The 16660-nt window shown below is 45.8% G+C and overlaps 1 protein-coding gene across 7 annotated transcripts in view; it reads right to left on the minus strand.

Moving 5' to 3' along the window:
- Nucleotides 1-16660, minus strand: part of LRRC7 (leucine rich repeat containing 7) — a 216308-nt gene that overhangs the window by 31884 nt on the left and 167764 nt on the right. For 4 of the 7 annotated variants that reach the window (XM_064147490.1, XM_064147496.1, XM_064147491.1 and 1 more), the window contains exons 15-19: nucleotides 16179-16303; nucleotides 10955-11155; nucleotides 5022-5133; nucleotides 4479-4659; nucleotides 1173-2850 (exon numbers count right to left, since the gene is read on the minus strand). In XM_064147490.1, the coding sequence (XP_064003560.1) occupies nucleotides 1173-2850; nucleotides 4479-4659; nucleotides 5022-5133; nucleotides 10955-11155; nucleotides 16179-16303 (2297 nt within the window). Of the gene's footprint in view, nucleotides 1-1172; nucleotides 2851-3440; nucleotides 3760-4478; nucleotides 4660-5021; nucleotides 5134-10954; nucleotides 11156-16178; nucleotides 16304-16660 lie in introns of those variants that run through there. The other 3 variants (XM_064147493.1, XM_064147494.1, XM_064147495.1) reach the window with 2 other exon arrangements.

Consider the following 16660-nt stretch of genomic DNA (forward strand, 5'->3'; position numbering starts at 1 on the left):
AAAAAAAAAAAATCTTCTGCCTTTGAGGCAGTGTTTAAAATTTACCCACTTGATCCTTAGTGATTTTTCAATATGCTTCACATTGGAGCAACTGGGAAGTGATGAATATGTGAACCTCAAAGGCATGAACAGCTGGCATTAAAATAGGTATCTGGACACATTGGTGAGACTCCCTTTCACGGTGGGATTTTTTCACAACCCCTTCAGATTCTGGAGTAACTCTGATTCATGAAGCAGGCCATTGAATACTCAAGATCAGGACTGAAATCATGCACTCTCTCTATGTATTAAAAAAAACCAAAGGCAAAGCAGCCTGATTTCCTGCAGCTAGAAGGAGTGAAAATCATCTTCCTGATTCAAAACCAGCGGCAGTGTATATATCCAGCGATATTTTTCAGAGCTGAGGCACGTCCAAATCCCCTTCCACTAACATCCCCGACAGCTAATGTACATTATTATGCTTTTTGGTGGGTTTTTTTTGTTGTTGTTGTTTTAAATCTGTTTATTGCCTTTTGCTGCCAAGATGTACCCAGCACATTTGCAAGCTCTCGGTACGTTACTGTGGCGGTGAGCTGCAGCATCGTGGCCACGGTAAGTTGGGGTGTGGCTGGATTTGATGACCTTAAAGGACTTCTCCAACCCTAACGATTCCATGGCAATGAGGGATTTGAAATTGTAGAGTCACAGAATTGTTTTGGTTGGAAAAAAAGGCCTGTAAGATCATCAGGCCCAACCAGCAAACTAACACCAGCAGGACCGTTAAAGCATATCCCGAGGTGCTCCGCCTGCATGCTTCCCAAACACCTCCAGGGACAGTGGATGTAGTTTATCATTTCAGACAGCACTGCAGCAGCTACCACCTTAGTAACATGCTCCAGGGAGCATTCCTCATCCAGAGGCCCCCTCATTGCTCAGTTCACCCTTCACTTTTTTTGAGCACCCCTCACCCCACCCCCCAAGAGCCCCCTTTTGAGAGCTGGTTCCTTGGATATATGGCATCGAACACAAGAACTTCATGACCGGGAACCTCTTTTTGAGGGCTGGTTCCTCTGACAGCAACGCAAGAACTTCACGACTGGGAAATTCTGGTGGTTACCACCGGATGTGCAGAGAGTTTGACACACCGAAACACACAACTAAAGGCATTAATTGCAGAGAAATGCCAAACATACCCTGTCTAACCTTCTAGCTTCTATATGTCTAAGTAGCTGTTGTCTCCAGTCAGCGGGCATTTTAGCACAGCTCTCATTTCCCTTCACAGGGGTAGGCCTTGTCTTTATATCACTGTTATCGGAAGGCTTGTCGCCATAGTTACCCAAGTTATAGTCTGAAGGTATCTTTTCCAGCAGAGCTGCCATTGTAGGCCTCGCTGAAACCGGCCTGGTTTGGGATGTGCCGTAGCTCTCTGTACTGTAGCTTCTTGCAGACAACGGCCGCCTTTGAGTAAGGTTTTTAACTGGGAAGCTCCCAGTCTGGGCTTTCACTTCTTGGTAGGAAGGATGCTCGTCTTCGTACCTGCCGTTCCTCTTGAGGAACTGAGATTCAGAGACCGCCATGCTGCCCTGGCGCTCCACAGCTGCTCGGTATGGAGGCCTGCCATACCTGTCGGTTGTGGGCAGCTCGTGGGGCTCACTGACTCTCCTGAACATGGACATCTCGGTGGAGCTGGCCAATGAATCTGCCCTCCTCAAGAAGCCTGGCCGGGAGCCTTGAGTTGCAAAGGGGGGAGCAACCGTCTCGTCGTTCACCGAAGGCTGGGAGAAGGAGAACATGTGCTCCACAGGCGGGTAGCCGCGGTACGCCCTGGGGCTGACCAAATCCTGGGGCAGGTTTTTACTCTGCTGGGGAATGTACTCGGGGTTGAGCTGGAAAGGCTGGGGTAGCCTCTTCTCTGCTGTGACCTCCACTGCTCCCTGTGGGTTGAAGCTTTGGTCGAACTGGTAGACTTTCTTCGTGATGGATGGCTTCTGCTGTGGCTGCACCTTGACGCTGCCGTAGGTCAGCAGCTCATCATCCAGCATGGGGACCGACTGGCTGCGGGACATGCTCAGCATGCCGTGCTCCGGGCCCAGCAGCTTGTCCACCCTCTCGTGGGTTCCTACAGTATCGTTACCGGATGCATAGTTTTCTAAGGGGATGTTGTACACTTTGTATGTACCAATGTCTATCTCATCGATACTTTGCGACTTCTTGAATTTGTTCGTTTTCAAATCCCTCATCATGGGAGAAAGCCGTTCCGTGCTCTTGCTGATGGAGATCACATTTTTGGGAGGATCTGGGCGACAGTGGATATGGGAAAAAACGTTTGTGAGGCTCCGGTTGGCGTTCGAATCATGGTACTCCCATGCTATTCCTGGAGGGAAGGAGCTAGTCATCTCAGGAGACTCCTTGATGTGATCTTTCCGCTCAGGCAAAGGGCTGGTGGTGGGGGTGCTTTCCAGTTTGGAAGGAAAAGCTGTCCTGTCTTCAAAAGGACTAGGAGTTCTGGTCCAATTTTGCCAAGGGTTGGGAGGAGGCACTTCAGATTCGTGTGTGTTTCGCAGCGTGGGCTGCTCCAGCTCCAGAGGGATGCCAACTATCCGGTCTTGCCTGATCAATGGCCTGCGGGCGTGTGCCGCTGTGCTTCTGGTTTTGGTGCTCAGGAGGGCGTTGGCGTTGGGGTTGTCCACCGTGCTCTCCTCGGCCACGAAGCCCGTGTTGTCATAGTGCGAGCTGTCGTTCCAGCTGTCGCTGAAGGCGTCGCTCAGCGGGCGCCTGTCCGTGCGCTGCGGCAGGTTCACCGCCGGAGCTGCCTCCCGCTGGCTCAGCAATGGCTTGGTTTCAATGGGCTGTGGAAAGGACTGTGCCAGCCTGCACAAACCAACAACAGCAACGAAAAAAAAAAAGAACAAAGAGAAAAGCCAAACAAGATAAAATGTCCTCTATTAGAGCACTTAGGTCATGGTCAGAGACATAGCTGTACTGCAGTCGAATATTCTCCCAGGCGTGTAAACGTGCCACTTTGGGACATGATTTAATGGCCATGGTGGTGCTGGGGTGATGGCTGGACCCAGTGATCTCAGAGGTCTCATCCCACCCAAACAGTTCTATGATCTGTACTTTGGCTTTAGGATGGTACTACGAGATGCTCTTTTCAGCAATGGCCAGATCTAGGAGAAGGGGCAATGGATGCAAACTAAAATGCAGGCGGTTTCACTTGACCTTCTTTACTTTGAGGGTGATGGAGCACTGGAGCACACTGCCCAGAGAGGTTGTGGAGTCTCTTTGGAGACTTTCAAAACCTGTCTGGGTGCATTCCTGGGCAACCTGGTCTAGGTGAACCTTCATTAGCAGGGGCATTGGACTCAGTGATCTCCAGAGGTCCTTTCCAATCCCTGCCATTCTATGATTCTCTGTGCCTTGTGCTGCTGCTGTGGCATGAGGGGATGCAGCAGGCTTTTGCGCTGGAGCACAGATTCTGTGGAATACGTACATTAGAAACTAAGGAATCCATCAAAAGCCCTGCATGGCTCCATGCCATGTCCATAAAAATCCAACTGAAGATACTTTCCTGCTTTAAAAATAATCTGTGGATGCAAGGGGAGATTTTTTTCCCACACTTACATTATCTTTTTGTAAAACAAAAATCCCAGATTCCCTTTGTGCATGTTCTCACCACCGAGCTGTTAAGCACTTCCAGTTTCTCTTTAGTGGGGAAGAGCCTGTGGATGGAACTTCATTAGGTGATTTATGGGCAGGAATAAACAGGATGTGTTGTTCCTGGTAGGGTAGGAGAGGGATTTCAGGTTGCTGATGGGCAGTGCAAATGACAACTTTCATACTGATGTTCTCAGAGGTCCAGGGCAGAGTGAGGACAGTGATAATACAAGAGAAACACACACTGCTATCTGTGCTAAACTACAACCAGCTGCAGCTCAGGACCTCACAGAGCAGAGTAATTGCAGCTCAATTATTAGGAGCTTTTAATGTGTGGCTGTAGTAGAGAGTTGAAAAAACAGCTGTAGAATTACTGACATTTATAGAGTATGAATGAGCCAGTTTGGCTTTGAATAGCTACCTACAACTCTGCACAACTGGGCCAAAAACTGTCTGGGTCTGTAGTTGGAATACGTCAATGGATAGAGTTGGATCACCTTGACTGCATATGATGGCAGAAAGACAGCCAGAAGCTGTCTTAAAGGTGGTCAAGCAAGTGATGGGACAAGAGGAAAGAGCCTCAAGTTGCACCAGGAGGGGTTGAGAGGTTCAGGTTGGACATGAGGAAAAATTGTTTCCCCAAAAGGGTTATCAAGCTCTGTAAAAAGCTGTCCACAGAGGTGGCGGAGACCCCATCCCTGGGGGGGTTCTGAAACCATGTAGACATAGCACTTGGGGACACAGTTCAGTGAACATGCTAGTGTTGGGTTGATGGTTGGACTTGATCTCAGAAGTAATATCCAACCTGAACAATTCTATGATTCCAAGAAAAATGGTCCCACCTGTTCCCCCACAAAGAGTTATTCACTGCTTCTTTAGCCGTTGTCTGCAAGGACCCCATTTTAACGTGCGCATTGGAGGACCCTGAGGAAGCCTGGGAAGGGGAATAGTCTGAGTAAGTGCCTGAGGAAACGCTGTTATTCAGACAATGGATCTTGTCTGCTTCAGACTCGTCTGTGGATTCTGAAACAAAAGACAGCAAACGTTTTCAGGAGGGTGGAACTGCAAAACTCAACTCCAGAAAAACATCTTTAAACTGATGCTATGGAGATCACATGCACAAAAAAACCAAACCCCAAACAAAACCCAAGTGGTAGAAATGAAACCAGTAAATAAAACCAGAGTGAAGTGTAGGACATCTTAAGCATCAGGGTGAAGTGTAGGACATCTTAAGCATCACGGTAAATTGTAGGACATCTTAAGCATCAGGGTGAAGTGTAGGACATCTTAAGCATCAGAGTAAATTGTAGGACATCTTAAGCAATGTGTTTATCAGTGAACATCACAAATGCATTCATCCAGAAGGTTGTAAGTCAAGTTAGTACCTTTCTTGTCTTTACCCAGAAGAACAAGTTTGGGAGGGTACAATGGAGTCTCTGGCATGGAAGGACGAAGCTCTCCTATCCTCATCTCACTGGCAGGATGTCCAAAGGCATCCTGAGGAGTAGAATAACGTAGAGTAAATATGGGAAACAGAATCCACTTCCAGCTGCAGCAAATCCTTCCAACAAACACGGCAACCAAGCCCCCACCGTGTGGGCTGTGTCTAATCATGCTGATTTGTCAGCTCAACTTTTAATTAGCTCAACATCCAATCACCGTGAAAACGATAGTGGTGTGCTCATTCCAAAAACGTGGGCAAAACAGATGGGAGCTGCAAGATACCCCGAGGCCATGTAACCATTCTTTTGTGATGAGGTAAAGGTCACAAAAATGCAGAGTGCCAGTGGAAATAAATGAAAGTGTAGAACAAACAAATTACTTCCTTTTTTCAGGAGTAAGTATTCCTCATTCCACAAGTCATCCCATAGATTCCTTGCACCTACAGCTATAGTTACTTAAAATAACTCTGTCTCTAAAGAGTTTTCATGCTTAATTAAAAGGGCTCAGATTTCATGAGCTTCTCCTTGAGGATTCACCAGATCTTGACCTTCACAGATTGCCCTGCACAATTCTTTTGCTCTCCTAGCTGGGAACAGGACAGAAAATAACATGAGTTAAAAAGTGGAAAGCAATTAGAATGGAGTCTTAGAAAGATGTATTTTAGATTGTGATCCATTTAACTGAGCTCATTGGGGAGCTGGAGGGGGACAAAGACTCAAACAGGAACCTGCGGCATTTCTTATCCCTGGAAGAAGGTTCAGAAATGAGAAAGGTTCACAGATTCATAGAATGGGTTGGTTTGGACAGGACCTTAAAGATCATCTAGTTCCAACCTCCTGCCATGGGACACCTTCCACTAGATCAGGCTGCTCAAGGCCTCATCCAAGCTGGCCTTGAAGACTGCCAGAGAGGAGGCTGTTGATCCAGAGATATGTGTCTTGAGAAGACAAGGTAGGCAATGGCACTGGAGCAATGACTCTGGTAACCCTGTCCTCAGGAAGGGACCTCAGGAAAAGGACTGGAAAATGAGGAATGTGGGAAACCCACTTTGTAGGTGCTGGTGCACAGGCTAAGGGAAATGTAACAGAAAGGGAAGTGGTGGAGGTGGACATGGCAATGCTGGGAATTTGTGTCAGTGCCAGTCAGGATCCTTCTGGGGAGGGCTATCAGAGACATGCATGGTCTTGGAAGTGAGAGGATGCACTGTGATTGCATTAAGAGGGTGGAAGTTGAAAGAAGGACAGTAAAAAAGAGGAAGTTTTGGAGAGTTGTTAGGAGGAAAATCAATAATTAGCAGTATAAAGGAAGGAAATGGTAAGGAGAAAAACAGTTAGGAGGGAACTTACACTAATGGAGACTCTATGAGGATCTCAGTACCCTGCCATTTTGCTGTTAAAGGTACTCCAGGGACTTTGCAGAGTGACATCAACGAAGAAATGCAATATTTAGACAAACAATTCATCAAAGGGAGTACCAAACCCAACCCCCACATTATTTGAATTCAAAATGCTACTCTCTGTATATCTACATGTGCTTTTAATTCCAATCACAGAATGTTAGGGGCTAGAAGAGACCTCAAAAGACCATCTAGTCCAATCCCCCTGCAAGAGCAGGAGCAACTTTTTTTTGACAGTCCAGTTTTCAGTTTAATTTTTCCACCCTGCTTCTCCCCATCTCCTGCCTTTCCTCTCCATCTCCTGTTTTCCCCCAGCTTACTCCTTCTCTTTCCATCTCCTTCCTTTCCATCTCTTTTGTTTCCTCTTTATCTTCCTCTTCCCTCTGTCTTCTTTCCATCTCCTTCCTTTTCCTCCATCCTCCTCTTTTCATTCCCATCTCCATCCTTTTCCTCTCTCCCTCCTTTCAGCACCAATTCCCCTTTCCCACCCCACACTGCATTTCTCCTTCCCCTCCCCCCAAACTCAGAGCACCTGGGTGCAGTTGGAGTCTCCTCCCACCCCAGGTGTCACTACTTTGCTCTCCCTGCCCACTCCCCTTTATAATCTGCCCCAGGAGAGGCAGAGGCCCTAAGCTTGCCCAGCTGGGCAGAGGGATCCTCCTCCTGGCATTGCTGGTGAGTGCCCATGGTGCGCACTGGGTGAAGGGGATCAAAGGCCAGGGGGCCTGCTGGCCCCCTGGTTAGGGAGGGTAGCGAATTGATGGTCACTGTAACATCACCCACAGGTGCTGGTTGGGCCTCCTTACTTAGGCTGAGCTCCTCTCTGTTTAGCTGCTTCTTTCTGCTTGCTCATGATGAGCATAAGTACTTGGTGGAACTGGAAGCTCCTAGGGGAGTAGCATTGTGTTGTCATGGAACTGTTTGGGTTGGAAAAGTGCTCCAAGATCATCCAGCCCAACCTTCACTCCAACACCACCATGGCCATTAAACCATGTCCCAGAGTGCCATGGTCACACCTCCAGAGATGGTGACTCCAGCACCATCCTGGACAGCCTGTTCCTATGGCTGGCTGCTCTTGCAGTGAAGAATCACAGAATGTCAGGGGCTGGACGGGACCTCAAAGAATCATCCAGTCCAACCTCCCTACACCAGATCACACAGGAATTTACCTGCTGCTACTCACAAGGAGAAAACTTCCAGAGGTTTACTTTTCATTAACTACTCTGTGGAGTAGAAACAAAGATTTGTAGCAGTGTTTGCCACGTGGCTTACCCTCAAAGAACAGAATTATATTTACACAACAGATATTTTAATCCTCCTGTATCTGGTGTTCTGCTGGAGGTTGGACCCCCACCAAACCAGCAAATGAGTCCCCTCCCAGCCCATTTCAATAACTCCTCCAGTGCTAACACTGAAGCAAATGCAGATAAATACTGATTCTTACATGGTGGAAGACATCCAAGACTTCCACCTCCTTTCCCATGCAGAGATCCCTTGCTGTGCGTGATACTCCTCACGGGACAGTAGTGATGGATGCACAACTTCAAGACAACAGCAGTGAAACAGCATTTTCTTTTCCCAGTGCAGCACAATCACTTTCTAGTGCAGTGCAACCACTTGCTAGTGCAATGCAACAGACCAAATGCAGAACCATTAGTGGAGAAATAAAGAGGTGCGCAGCACCGGGTGTGCAGTGCTCCACCTTGGAGCCAAGGGTGGATGTTTCTTGTACCTCTGAGCTTTTTGTGTGTTCTCCTTGTTGCACCTCTGAGCTTTTTGTGTGTTCTCCTTGTTGCACCTCTGAGCTTTTTGTGTGTTCTCCTTGTTGCACCTCTGAGCTTTTTGTGTGTTCTCCTTGTTGCACCTCTGAGCTTTTTGTAAGTTTTTCCTCCTTCTTCTTGTCTGAGCTTTCCAGCTCCTTATCTGAGCTGTTGTCTGGTTCACACAAGGGACTTACGAGGAATTCCTTATTTTCTCTGCCTTGAACCTAGAACCCCAATATTGTGGCATAAAACTTCCAAAGCTTGATGTCACAAACTTAAAGCTACTTGCTGGAAGACCCAGCAGTTCCATTTTTGACACAATGATGGACACAGGGTTAGCAGCTGCATGATTTTATGAAGTTTTCCAGGTTTCAGTTATTTTGGGGTTTTGATTTGCACTTTAAGGCCCTATTTCAGCTATTCCAACAGAACTCAATCTGCCTCTGAAAGAACTTGCCTGGTGTTTGGCATGAAAATGAAATGTGTGGTATAAACCCAAATTCCTATTCAATGTAATTCTACTTTAAGAAGACCTTTATTTTTCTTGCAAGCCCAAGAAGAAAAAAAGATCACTTATAGGAAAACAAAAAAAAAAGTATAAAGTGTTAATAAGACCAATTGGAAGAACAAAGGGAGGAGATAAAGTCAGAACTTATTCTTCAGAACCAAAGCTATAGGTAGAGGATACAAAACTGCAATGAACTGTTTCCCAAGAGAAAATGCATAGTAAAAACCTGGTTGAAGTAGCTGGAGAAGAGAAATGTCACCAATTATTCATGCTGGCAACACTAGAACATTAAATTACAGTCTGAAGAGGTGGAATTTTTAGACCAGCCTAACTCCTAGGGTCTGCTTGTCAAGAATATAAAAGCCTTGGAATGAAGCAGAGAGGGGCTCTGGGCAGGCACAGCAGGCACAAGGTGGAGGTATGTGGGACCATTAATGATGGAGCTGTTCCAGAGGAACACTTGAATACATGTTGAGTGTTGGCAGTGCTCCTGAACTGGAGAAGATTAGGACAAGCTGGTTGTAAAGAAATGGAGGAGCAAAGAAATAAAGGGGGTAAGTCAAATGTAACTCAGCCCAGGTTTTACTAAAGCTTTAATGAAAGAATAAAGGAGATCATAGAATCATGCAATGGTTTGGGTTGGAAGGGACCTTCAAGATCATCTAGTTGCAATCCCACTGCTGTGGGCAGGGACACCTTCCACTAGACCAGGTTGTTCAAGACCATGTCCAACCTGGCCTTGGACAGTAAGAAAGAATTTAATGTGTGAAAAGGGAGAGAATTTGGTAGGTAAAAAGGCCCAACAGTGGAACTGAAGAGTTCAGATGTAGCTAAACCCATGAATTATTTACTTTGATATTTGTTTGATGCACTAATCAAAACTGTGCCTTGCTGTTGGGAGGAAGGCTTCTGAAGCCATCTGAAGAGAAAACTTAAGGAATGAAAGTGGTTTAAGTGTAAATAAAACACTTGGTATTGACAGAGCATCTCCAGTGACTGCTGAAGATTGCAGAACTGCCAATCTGTGCTGCGGAAAACTAAGGAAGAAAAACTCCTGTCCAAAGGGGACATTTAAAGGACAATGACTCTATCAGAATGGTTCAATAACAGAGGAGTGAAGAGATAATCTGATCAATTCTGTTCCTCTTCATTTATTTCTTTTGAACACTAAGAAGATTTGCATCTTTATGATGATTTTTCAAGCCTGCTGTTGTTCTTGTAGACCTGCCCAAGCTTTTAAGCCATCGAACACCCTGACAGGCTAAGAGATTTCCCTTCTTCCTGAACTGTGCCTGTACAAAATGAGTCTTTAGTGTGAATGTTAATGAGTAGAAATGCTTTGAGCTGAAGGTTCAGCTCTTTGCAACAGCATTACACCAGACTGCAGCCTTCAGGAGCTGACTGTATTCATGTTGGAACAGAAGACTTTGTTCCTGTGTGTACTGACCCGCTTCTGCTGAGCCTACTAAGGGCTCAATTTTGCACCTCATTGCAAATCACTACTCAGGGGGTGCCCTGAGCTGAAGTTCCCTGCAGTCAGTGAAGCACTCCTGCTGATTTCATTAATTTCTGACAAGGTTAATTGGCTGCCTTATGACATGTAACATGAGTAGAAGCAGCAGAACCGAGTGGCATAGTAGAGTCAAGCAGCGCAAACTGAATTGTCGTTAGCACATGAGGCAGAAACACACTTCCTGAAGTCTGAGATGGGAATCCTCATCAGGTCCATCCTCCTGCTAATATGCAAGTCTCTTATAGCATTAAAATATAGGACATCTGCACACATCCAAACCCCCCCAAATTCATATCTAGGTAGATTCAAACCCCAGCCTTCAGGTCTAGGTAAATTTCAAACCTCATATTCAGATCTAGTTAGATTCAACCTCCCCTAAATTCACATCTAGGTAGATTCTAAACCCAAAATTAAGATCTAGGCAGATCTTTAAACTTCATAGTCAGATCTAGGCAGATTTGTTAAACCCTCACAGTCAGAACTAGCATATTTTTAAACCTCAAAATTCAGTCTGATAACCTCAGCATTAGTGAGGGGAAAAAAAAAACCCACAGAGGATCAATAGAAAACTGAATTAACTTTACAGAATGAAACCAGAAACTCTCAGGCATGACACCAACCAAATAGCAATTGATGGAGCTCTGCTAAAATGCCACCTCCTGCTCTCCAGAGGAACCAGAACCCTTTTACATTACCTCCACTGAAATCTCCTTGGGTGTCATGGGCCACTTGTGCTCGTATTTGTCTTTCACTGTTTGGTCACTGTTGGCAGTTGGTGCTGAGTTCTCAGGGCGCACTCCATGGCTTGTTTTCCCCACCAGATTTTGAACTGACTTGACCATGTTCTTTAAATCCTCTGGGTAGGGAGTGGGATAACGTTTCAGATTGATTTCAACCTGTGGGGTCATTGAACAAAGGATTAGAGGACAGATACAAAATAAAAACAACATTCAAACTAAAACCATGGCTACAGTCCTATGACTATGCTCAAATTCCCCCCCCTTTTGAATGACTCTGTTGGAGGCAGAGTGTCACATACACCTACCTGCATGGATTTTGAGGGGCTCAGATGGAGCTACTTCCATGGATCTTTTTTTTCAGTTACACTTCACAGGTTCACTGGATCAGAGGATGTCAGGGGTTGGAAGAGACCCAAAAAGATCATCTAGTCCAAACCCCCTGCCAGAGCAGCACCATACAATATAGCTCAGGTCAAACCTTGAAAGGCTCCAGAGAAGGAGACTCCACAACCTCTCTGGGCAGCCTGTGCCAGTGCTCTGGGACTCTTCCAGTAAAGAAGTTCCCCCTTGTGTTATCATAGAATCATAGAATCAACCAGGTTGCAAGAGACCTCCAAGCTCATCCAGTCCAACCTAGCACCCAGCCCTATCCAGTCACCTAGACCATGGCACTAAGTGCCTCATCCAGGCTTTTCTTGAACACCTCCAGGGACGGTGACTCCATCACCTTCCTGGGCAGCCCATTCCAATGCCAATCACTCTCTCTGTGAAGAACTTCCTCCTAACATCCAGCCTGTACTTCCCCTGGCACAACCTGAGGCTGTGTCCCCTTGTTCTATCACTGGTTGCCTGGCAGAAGAGTCCAACCCCCACCTGCCTACAATCTCCCTTCAGGTAGTTGTAGACAGCAATGAGGTCACCCCTATCCATTGTTCCTTGTCCTATCCCAGGGAGCAAGTGAGCAGAGTCTGTCCCCACCTCTCCTGACCCTCAATCCTCACAGATTTATAAACATTTATTAAATCCCCTTCTCCAGACTAAACAGCCCCAGGTCCCTCAGCCTCTCCTCCTCAGGCAGTGCTCCAGTCCCCTAATCATCCTCGTAGCCCTCTGCTAGACCCTCTCCAGCATATCCCTGTCCCTCTAAAACTGAATGCAGTACTCAAAATGAGGTCTCACAAGGGCAGAGTATGGGGGGAGGAGAACCTCCCTTGATCTGCTGGACACACTCTTCTTAATGCACCCCAATTACACTTCAGTTACAGTTCCAGTCAAACTCTAATGCAATGTTGCATAAAGTAAGGGCTGGGATTGGTTCTTTATGAGCCTGTCTTCAACTCTAATCCTAGCCCTAACTGTAGTCTCAACCCTACACCAAACCCTAGTCCTAACCCTAGATTTCTCCATGAGCTGGGTGACTCCATTTGACATTGAGTTGTTTGAGTGTGCCCAGAGAAAGGCAACAAAGCTGGTGAAAGTTCTGAACTGGTAAAGAGCAGCTGAGGCAACTGGGATTGTTTACTCCAGAGAAGAGGAGCCTGAGGGGAGACCTCATGCTCAATACAACTTCCTGAAAGGAGGCTGCAGTGAGGTGGGAATCAGTCTCTTCTCTCTAGGGTTGGTTAATAGAAGGAGAGGAAATGGCCTGAAATGGTGCCAGTGGTGGAGTCACCATCCCTGGAGATGCTCAAGAAACGTGTGGACATGGCACTTGGGGACATGATTTAATGGCTACAGTGGTGTTGGGTTGATGCTTGGATTGGATGATCTTAGAGGTCTTTTCCAACCAAAACAGTTCTATGATTCTGTTAAATCAGACTTCAAAGCAACACTGGTGTAAAGACAGAATTAATTTAGCTATGTTCAGTCTGCTGAATTAATCTGAATTATCCCTGGCAGCTGAGAAGAGAATTGGATCTACTGGGAGATATTTGCTCTTTGAGATGCATGATGTATGCAGATGCACTTGAGTGTACCTTAGTCTATATTTTCATCTGAAAGTACAGGAAAAAAAGACTCAACTTCAGAAAAGTCACTCTAAGTCACACTGAACTGTACTTCAGCTGGGTGATAGACCTACAGCTTTTCTAGAAAGCTCCACTTTTTAGGCCTATAATTTTATAGAGTCATGGAATAGAACCATAGAGTTGGTTTGGTAGGAAAAGATCTCTGAGGTCGTTGAGTCTAGCCATCAACCCAAGCCCAGCATGGCCATTAAAGCATGTCCCAGAGTGCCATGACCACATGTTTGTCTAATATTTCCTGATATAGGGATTCCACCACTGCCCTGGGAAGCCTGGGATAGGCTTTGACAACCCTCAAGGGGAAGATATTGTTCCTCATGTCCCACTTAAACCTCCTGTGGGGCAACTTGAGGCCATTTCCTCTTGTCCTGTTGCTTGTTACCTGGGAGAACAGACCACTCCCCCACCTGGCTCCAGTCTCCCTTCAGGGAGCTGTAGAGAACCAGAAAGCCTTCCCTCAGCCTCCTTTTCTCCAGCCTAAACAAACTCAGTTCCCTCAGCTGCTCCTCCAGACCCTTCACCAGCTTCATTGCCCTCATTGCCAACACAAGGTAAGCAAAGGGAGCTAACGTTTTGTAGCTGACACTTAACAGTCTCCCTCCTTGATGAGGAGGGGAAATATCTTTTTGGATTCTGGTGATTCTGGTCTGTCAATAAGAATGCTTCAGAAGCAAAAGCATGATCCATGTGGGAAAGAAAACTCAATCAAATACTCAGAGCCACTATATAGAATAAACATTAAGAATGACAGGTTCTGACGTGACTTGGACATAAAGGGTGGCAATGCCCCTGGCTGTGATGTCATATACTCATAACTTCAACAGAAGAAGAAAAGAAATGAAGTCTGTAATGCATCACTAAAGCTTCAGCTGAAAGAAATCCTATTTAGATGTGGCCTAATTAGGCTTTTCCCGAGCGTTCAGACCGTGATTTAAGGGTGAGGTCCAGCAGCCCTGCACAGCTATGAGTCAATCTCAGAGCAAATCCATAATAAGTGCTAATAAATGGAAAAAAAAAGGACTTTCATGAGATGATAGACAGATCATAGACAGGGATTTCAGCAACAGTTTTGTACTGCTGGGAGTATGAATGTGAAAGAGTGAAAATAGTGGCAGCTGCGGTAGGTGACAGCCACCAGAATGGAGATCTTTTTCATTGCTAATTAAGATCCATTACAGAGGCAATCTGTGCCCTCTGTTTAATGCTACATCAAGAGCAACATGACCCCAAGGAGAGAATGTTTGAAGTTCTTGATGGAGATCACGATGAAGTTCAAAGCTATTGAGTGCTTTCAATAACTCTTTTGTAACACGTAGCTCTGAAAGCTCTGAGCTCTGGAAGCTCAGTTTTAACTAGGAAAAGGTCCAAACTCTCTCTGCTCCTCTGTTCAAGAAACTTGTGGACCTGGCACTTCAGGACATGGTTTAATGGCTGTGGGGGCGTTGGACTTGATGATCTTAAAGGTCTATTCCAACCAAGACAGTTCTATGATTCTATAAAGCACTACCAATCTTTGTGGTTGCTGCCCACTGATAATTTCAGCTGATCACCAAATTAATTCCATACGTGTCTGGTGAAACTGCTAAACCCACACACATCTTGGAACCTCCTTAAGACCTGAGTGGTGTTGGGTGGAAGGACAATATCCTTCTAACTACATAACCAGTTAAGGGCTCAACTGAGGACTCTGGAATGAGATCAGTTTCACATAACTGAGGGAGGATGCTTATGTTTTGATCTCCATTTTTGGGAGGTTACAAAACTGATAAGAGATACCTTGTGAGTGGCATCTCCTCTACCACATTGACACACTGTCCCAATATGGGTTTTGACCAGATCTTCAAAGGAAAAGGCTTTTGTAGCACCAAGGGCCTTTAAATCCAGTCTAGGACAAGGCTGTGGTGCATCATGACCCTGCCTTCCTGAAAGCTTTGTGGGCAAATCCCCTTCCTATGAGGCCTTCTTTATGGAACCCTGCCTTGGGGACAGGAGCTGGACTCAATGATCTCCAGAGGTCACTTCCAACCCCTTTCTGTGGCTCTGTGACCTTCTCCACTGCACACTCCTATCTGCATGAAGCATGAAAGCTCTCCTTGATTTCCACTTTGAAAGGAATATGGAATCCTCCATGGGACCTAAGGATTTCTAAAGAACTAGGTTGGTTGGACATTCATTCTAAGGCTCCCAACATTTTGAGTTGCTTTTGTCTTTGTGATGAAATCCTTGTCACAGTAGGAACCCAACATTAGGACGTCAGCTCACAGGATCTCATAGTAGGACCCCAACGTTAGGGTTATGGACTGCAACTCATAGGAACTCATAGTAGGAACCCAATGTTAGGGTTATGGACTTCAACTCGTATGAACTCATAGTAGGACCTCAACATGAGGATTATGGACCTGAACTCATAGGAGGAACCCAACATTAGGGCCTCAGCTCATAGGAATACATAGTAGGACTCCGATGTTAGGGTTATGGACCTCAACTCATAGGAACTCATAGTAGGAACCCAACATGAGGGTTATGGACCGGAACTCATAATAGGAACCCAATGTTAGGGTTATGGATCTGAACTCATAGGAACTCATAGTAGGAACCCAACATGAGGGTTATGGACCGGAACTCATAGTAGGAACCCAATGTTAGGGTTATGGATCTGAACTCATAGGAACTCATAGTAGGACCTCAACATTAGGGTTATGGACTTCAACTTGGAGGATCTCATAGTAGGACCTCAACATGAGGGTTATGGACTTCAACTCGGAGGATCTCATAGTAGGACCTCAACATTAGGGTTATGGACTTCAACTCATAGGAACTCATATCAGGAAGCCAACATTAGGGCCTCAGCTCATAGGAATTCATAGTAGGACCACAATGTTAGGGTTATGGACCTCAACTCATAGTACGAATCCAACATCAGGGCTATGGGACTCAGGAAAGCAAAGGTTTGCTGTTTAGACAACAACAGGAGAGCAGAAATTGTTCATGTACACATCAGGAAGGCCACAGGTAATGTTTCTTCTAAACTCTTTTACTTCAAACGTGTTATGAATATTTTCTGGGTGTTGGGAGCACAACAACTCAGTTGAATATCTGTAGGTTGGCTCCTGACCATCATCTGTGAATGGCAGAGGGAATAATCTAGAACTTACCTTCACTTTCCCTGGATTTTCCTCCTCTTCCTTTTTTTCTTCAAATTCAAAGGCAACAGTCATCCGCTGCTGTCTCTGCTCCTCCCACAAAGTAGGGTTAAAACTGTCACTGTCTGACTGGAAATCTGCAGTGAAGGCACAGACAGCAAAGAAGAAGGAGGAGTAATTAATGAACCCAGCAGGAGACTGGGAAAGATCTACCTGGACCTCTTATCATAGATTCACAGAATGGGTTGAGTTGAAAGGGAACTTAAAGACCATCTAGTTCCAATTCCCCTGCCATGGGCAGGGACACCTCCCACTGGAGAAGGTTGCTCATCCAACCTGGCCTTTAACACCCCCAGGTCTGAGGCATCCACAGCCTCCCTGAGCTGATCCTGTCATCTTGGGTTATTGTTTTCAAACTCTTGATAGCAGTAACTGATAAATCATCATAAATGGAGTTTAATATGAAAACTGAAATGAGCCTGATGGGAAACAAC

This window comes from Pogoniulus pusillus, chromosome 8 (genome assembly GCF_015220805.1).
Source record: "Pogoniulus pusillus isolate bPogPus1 chromosome 8, bPogPus1.pri, whole genome shotgun sequence".
Taxonomy (NCBI): Eukaryota; Metazoa; Chordata; class Aves; order Piciformes; family Lybiidae; genus Pogoniulus; species Pogoniulus pusillus.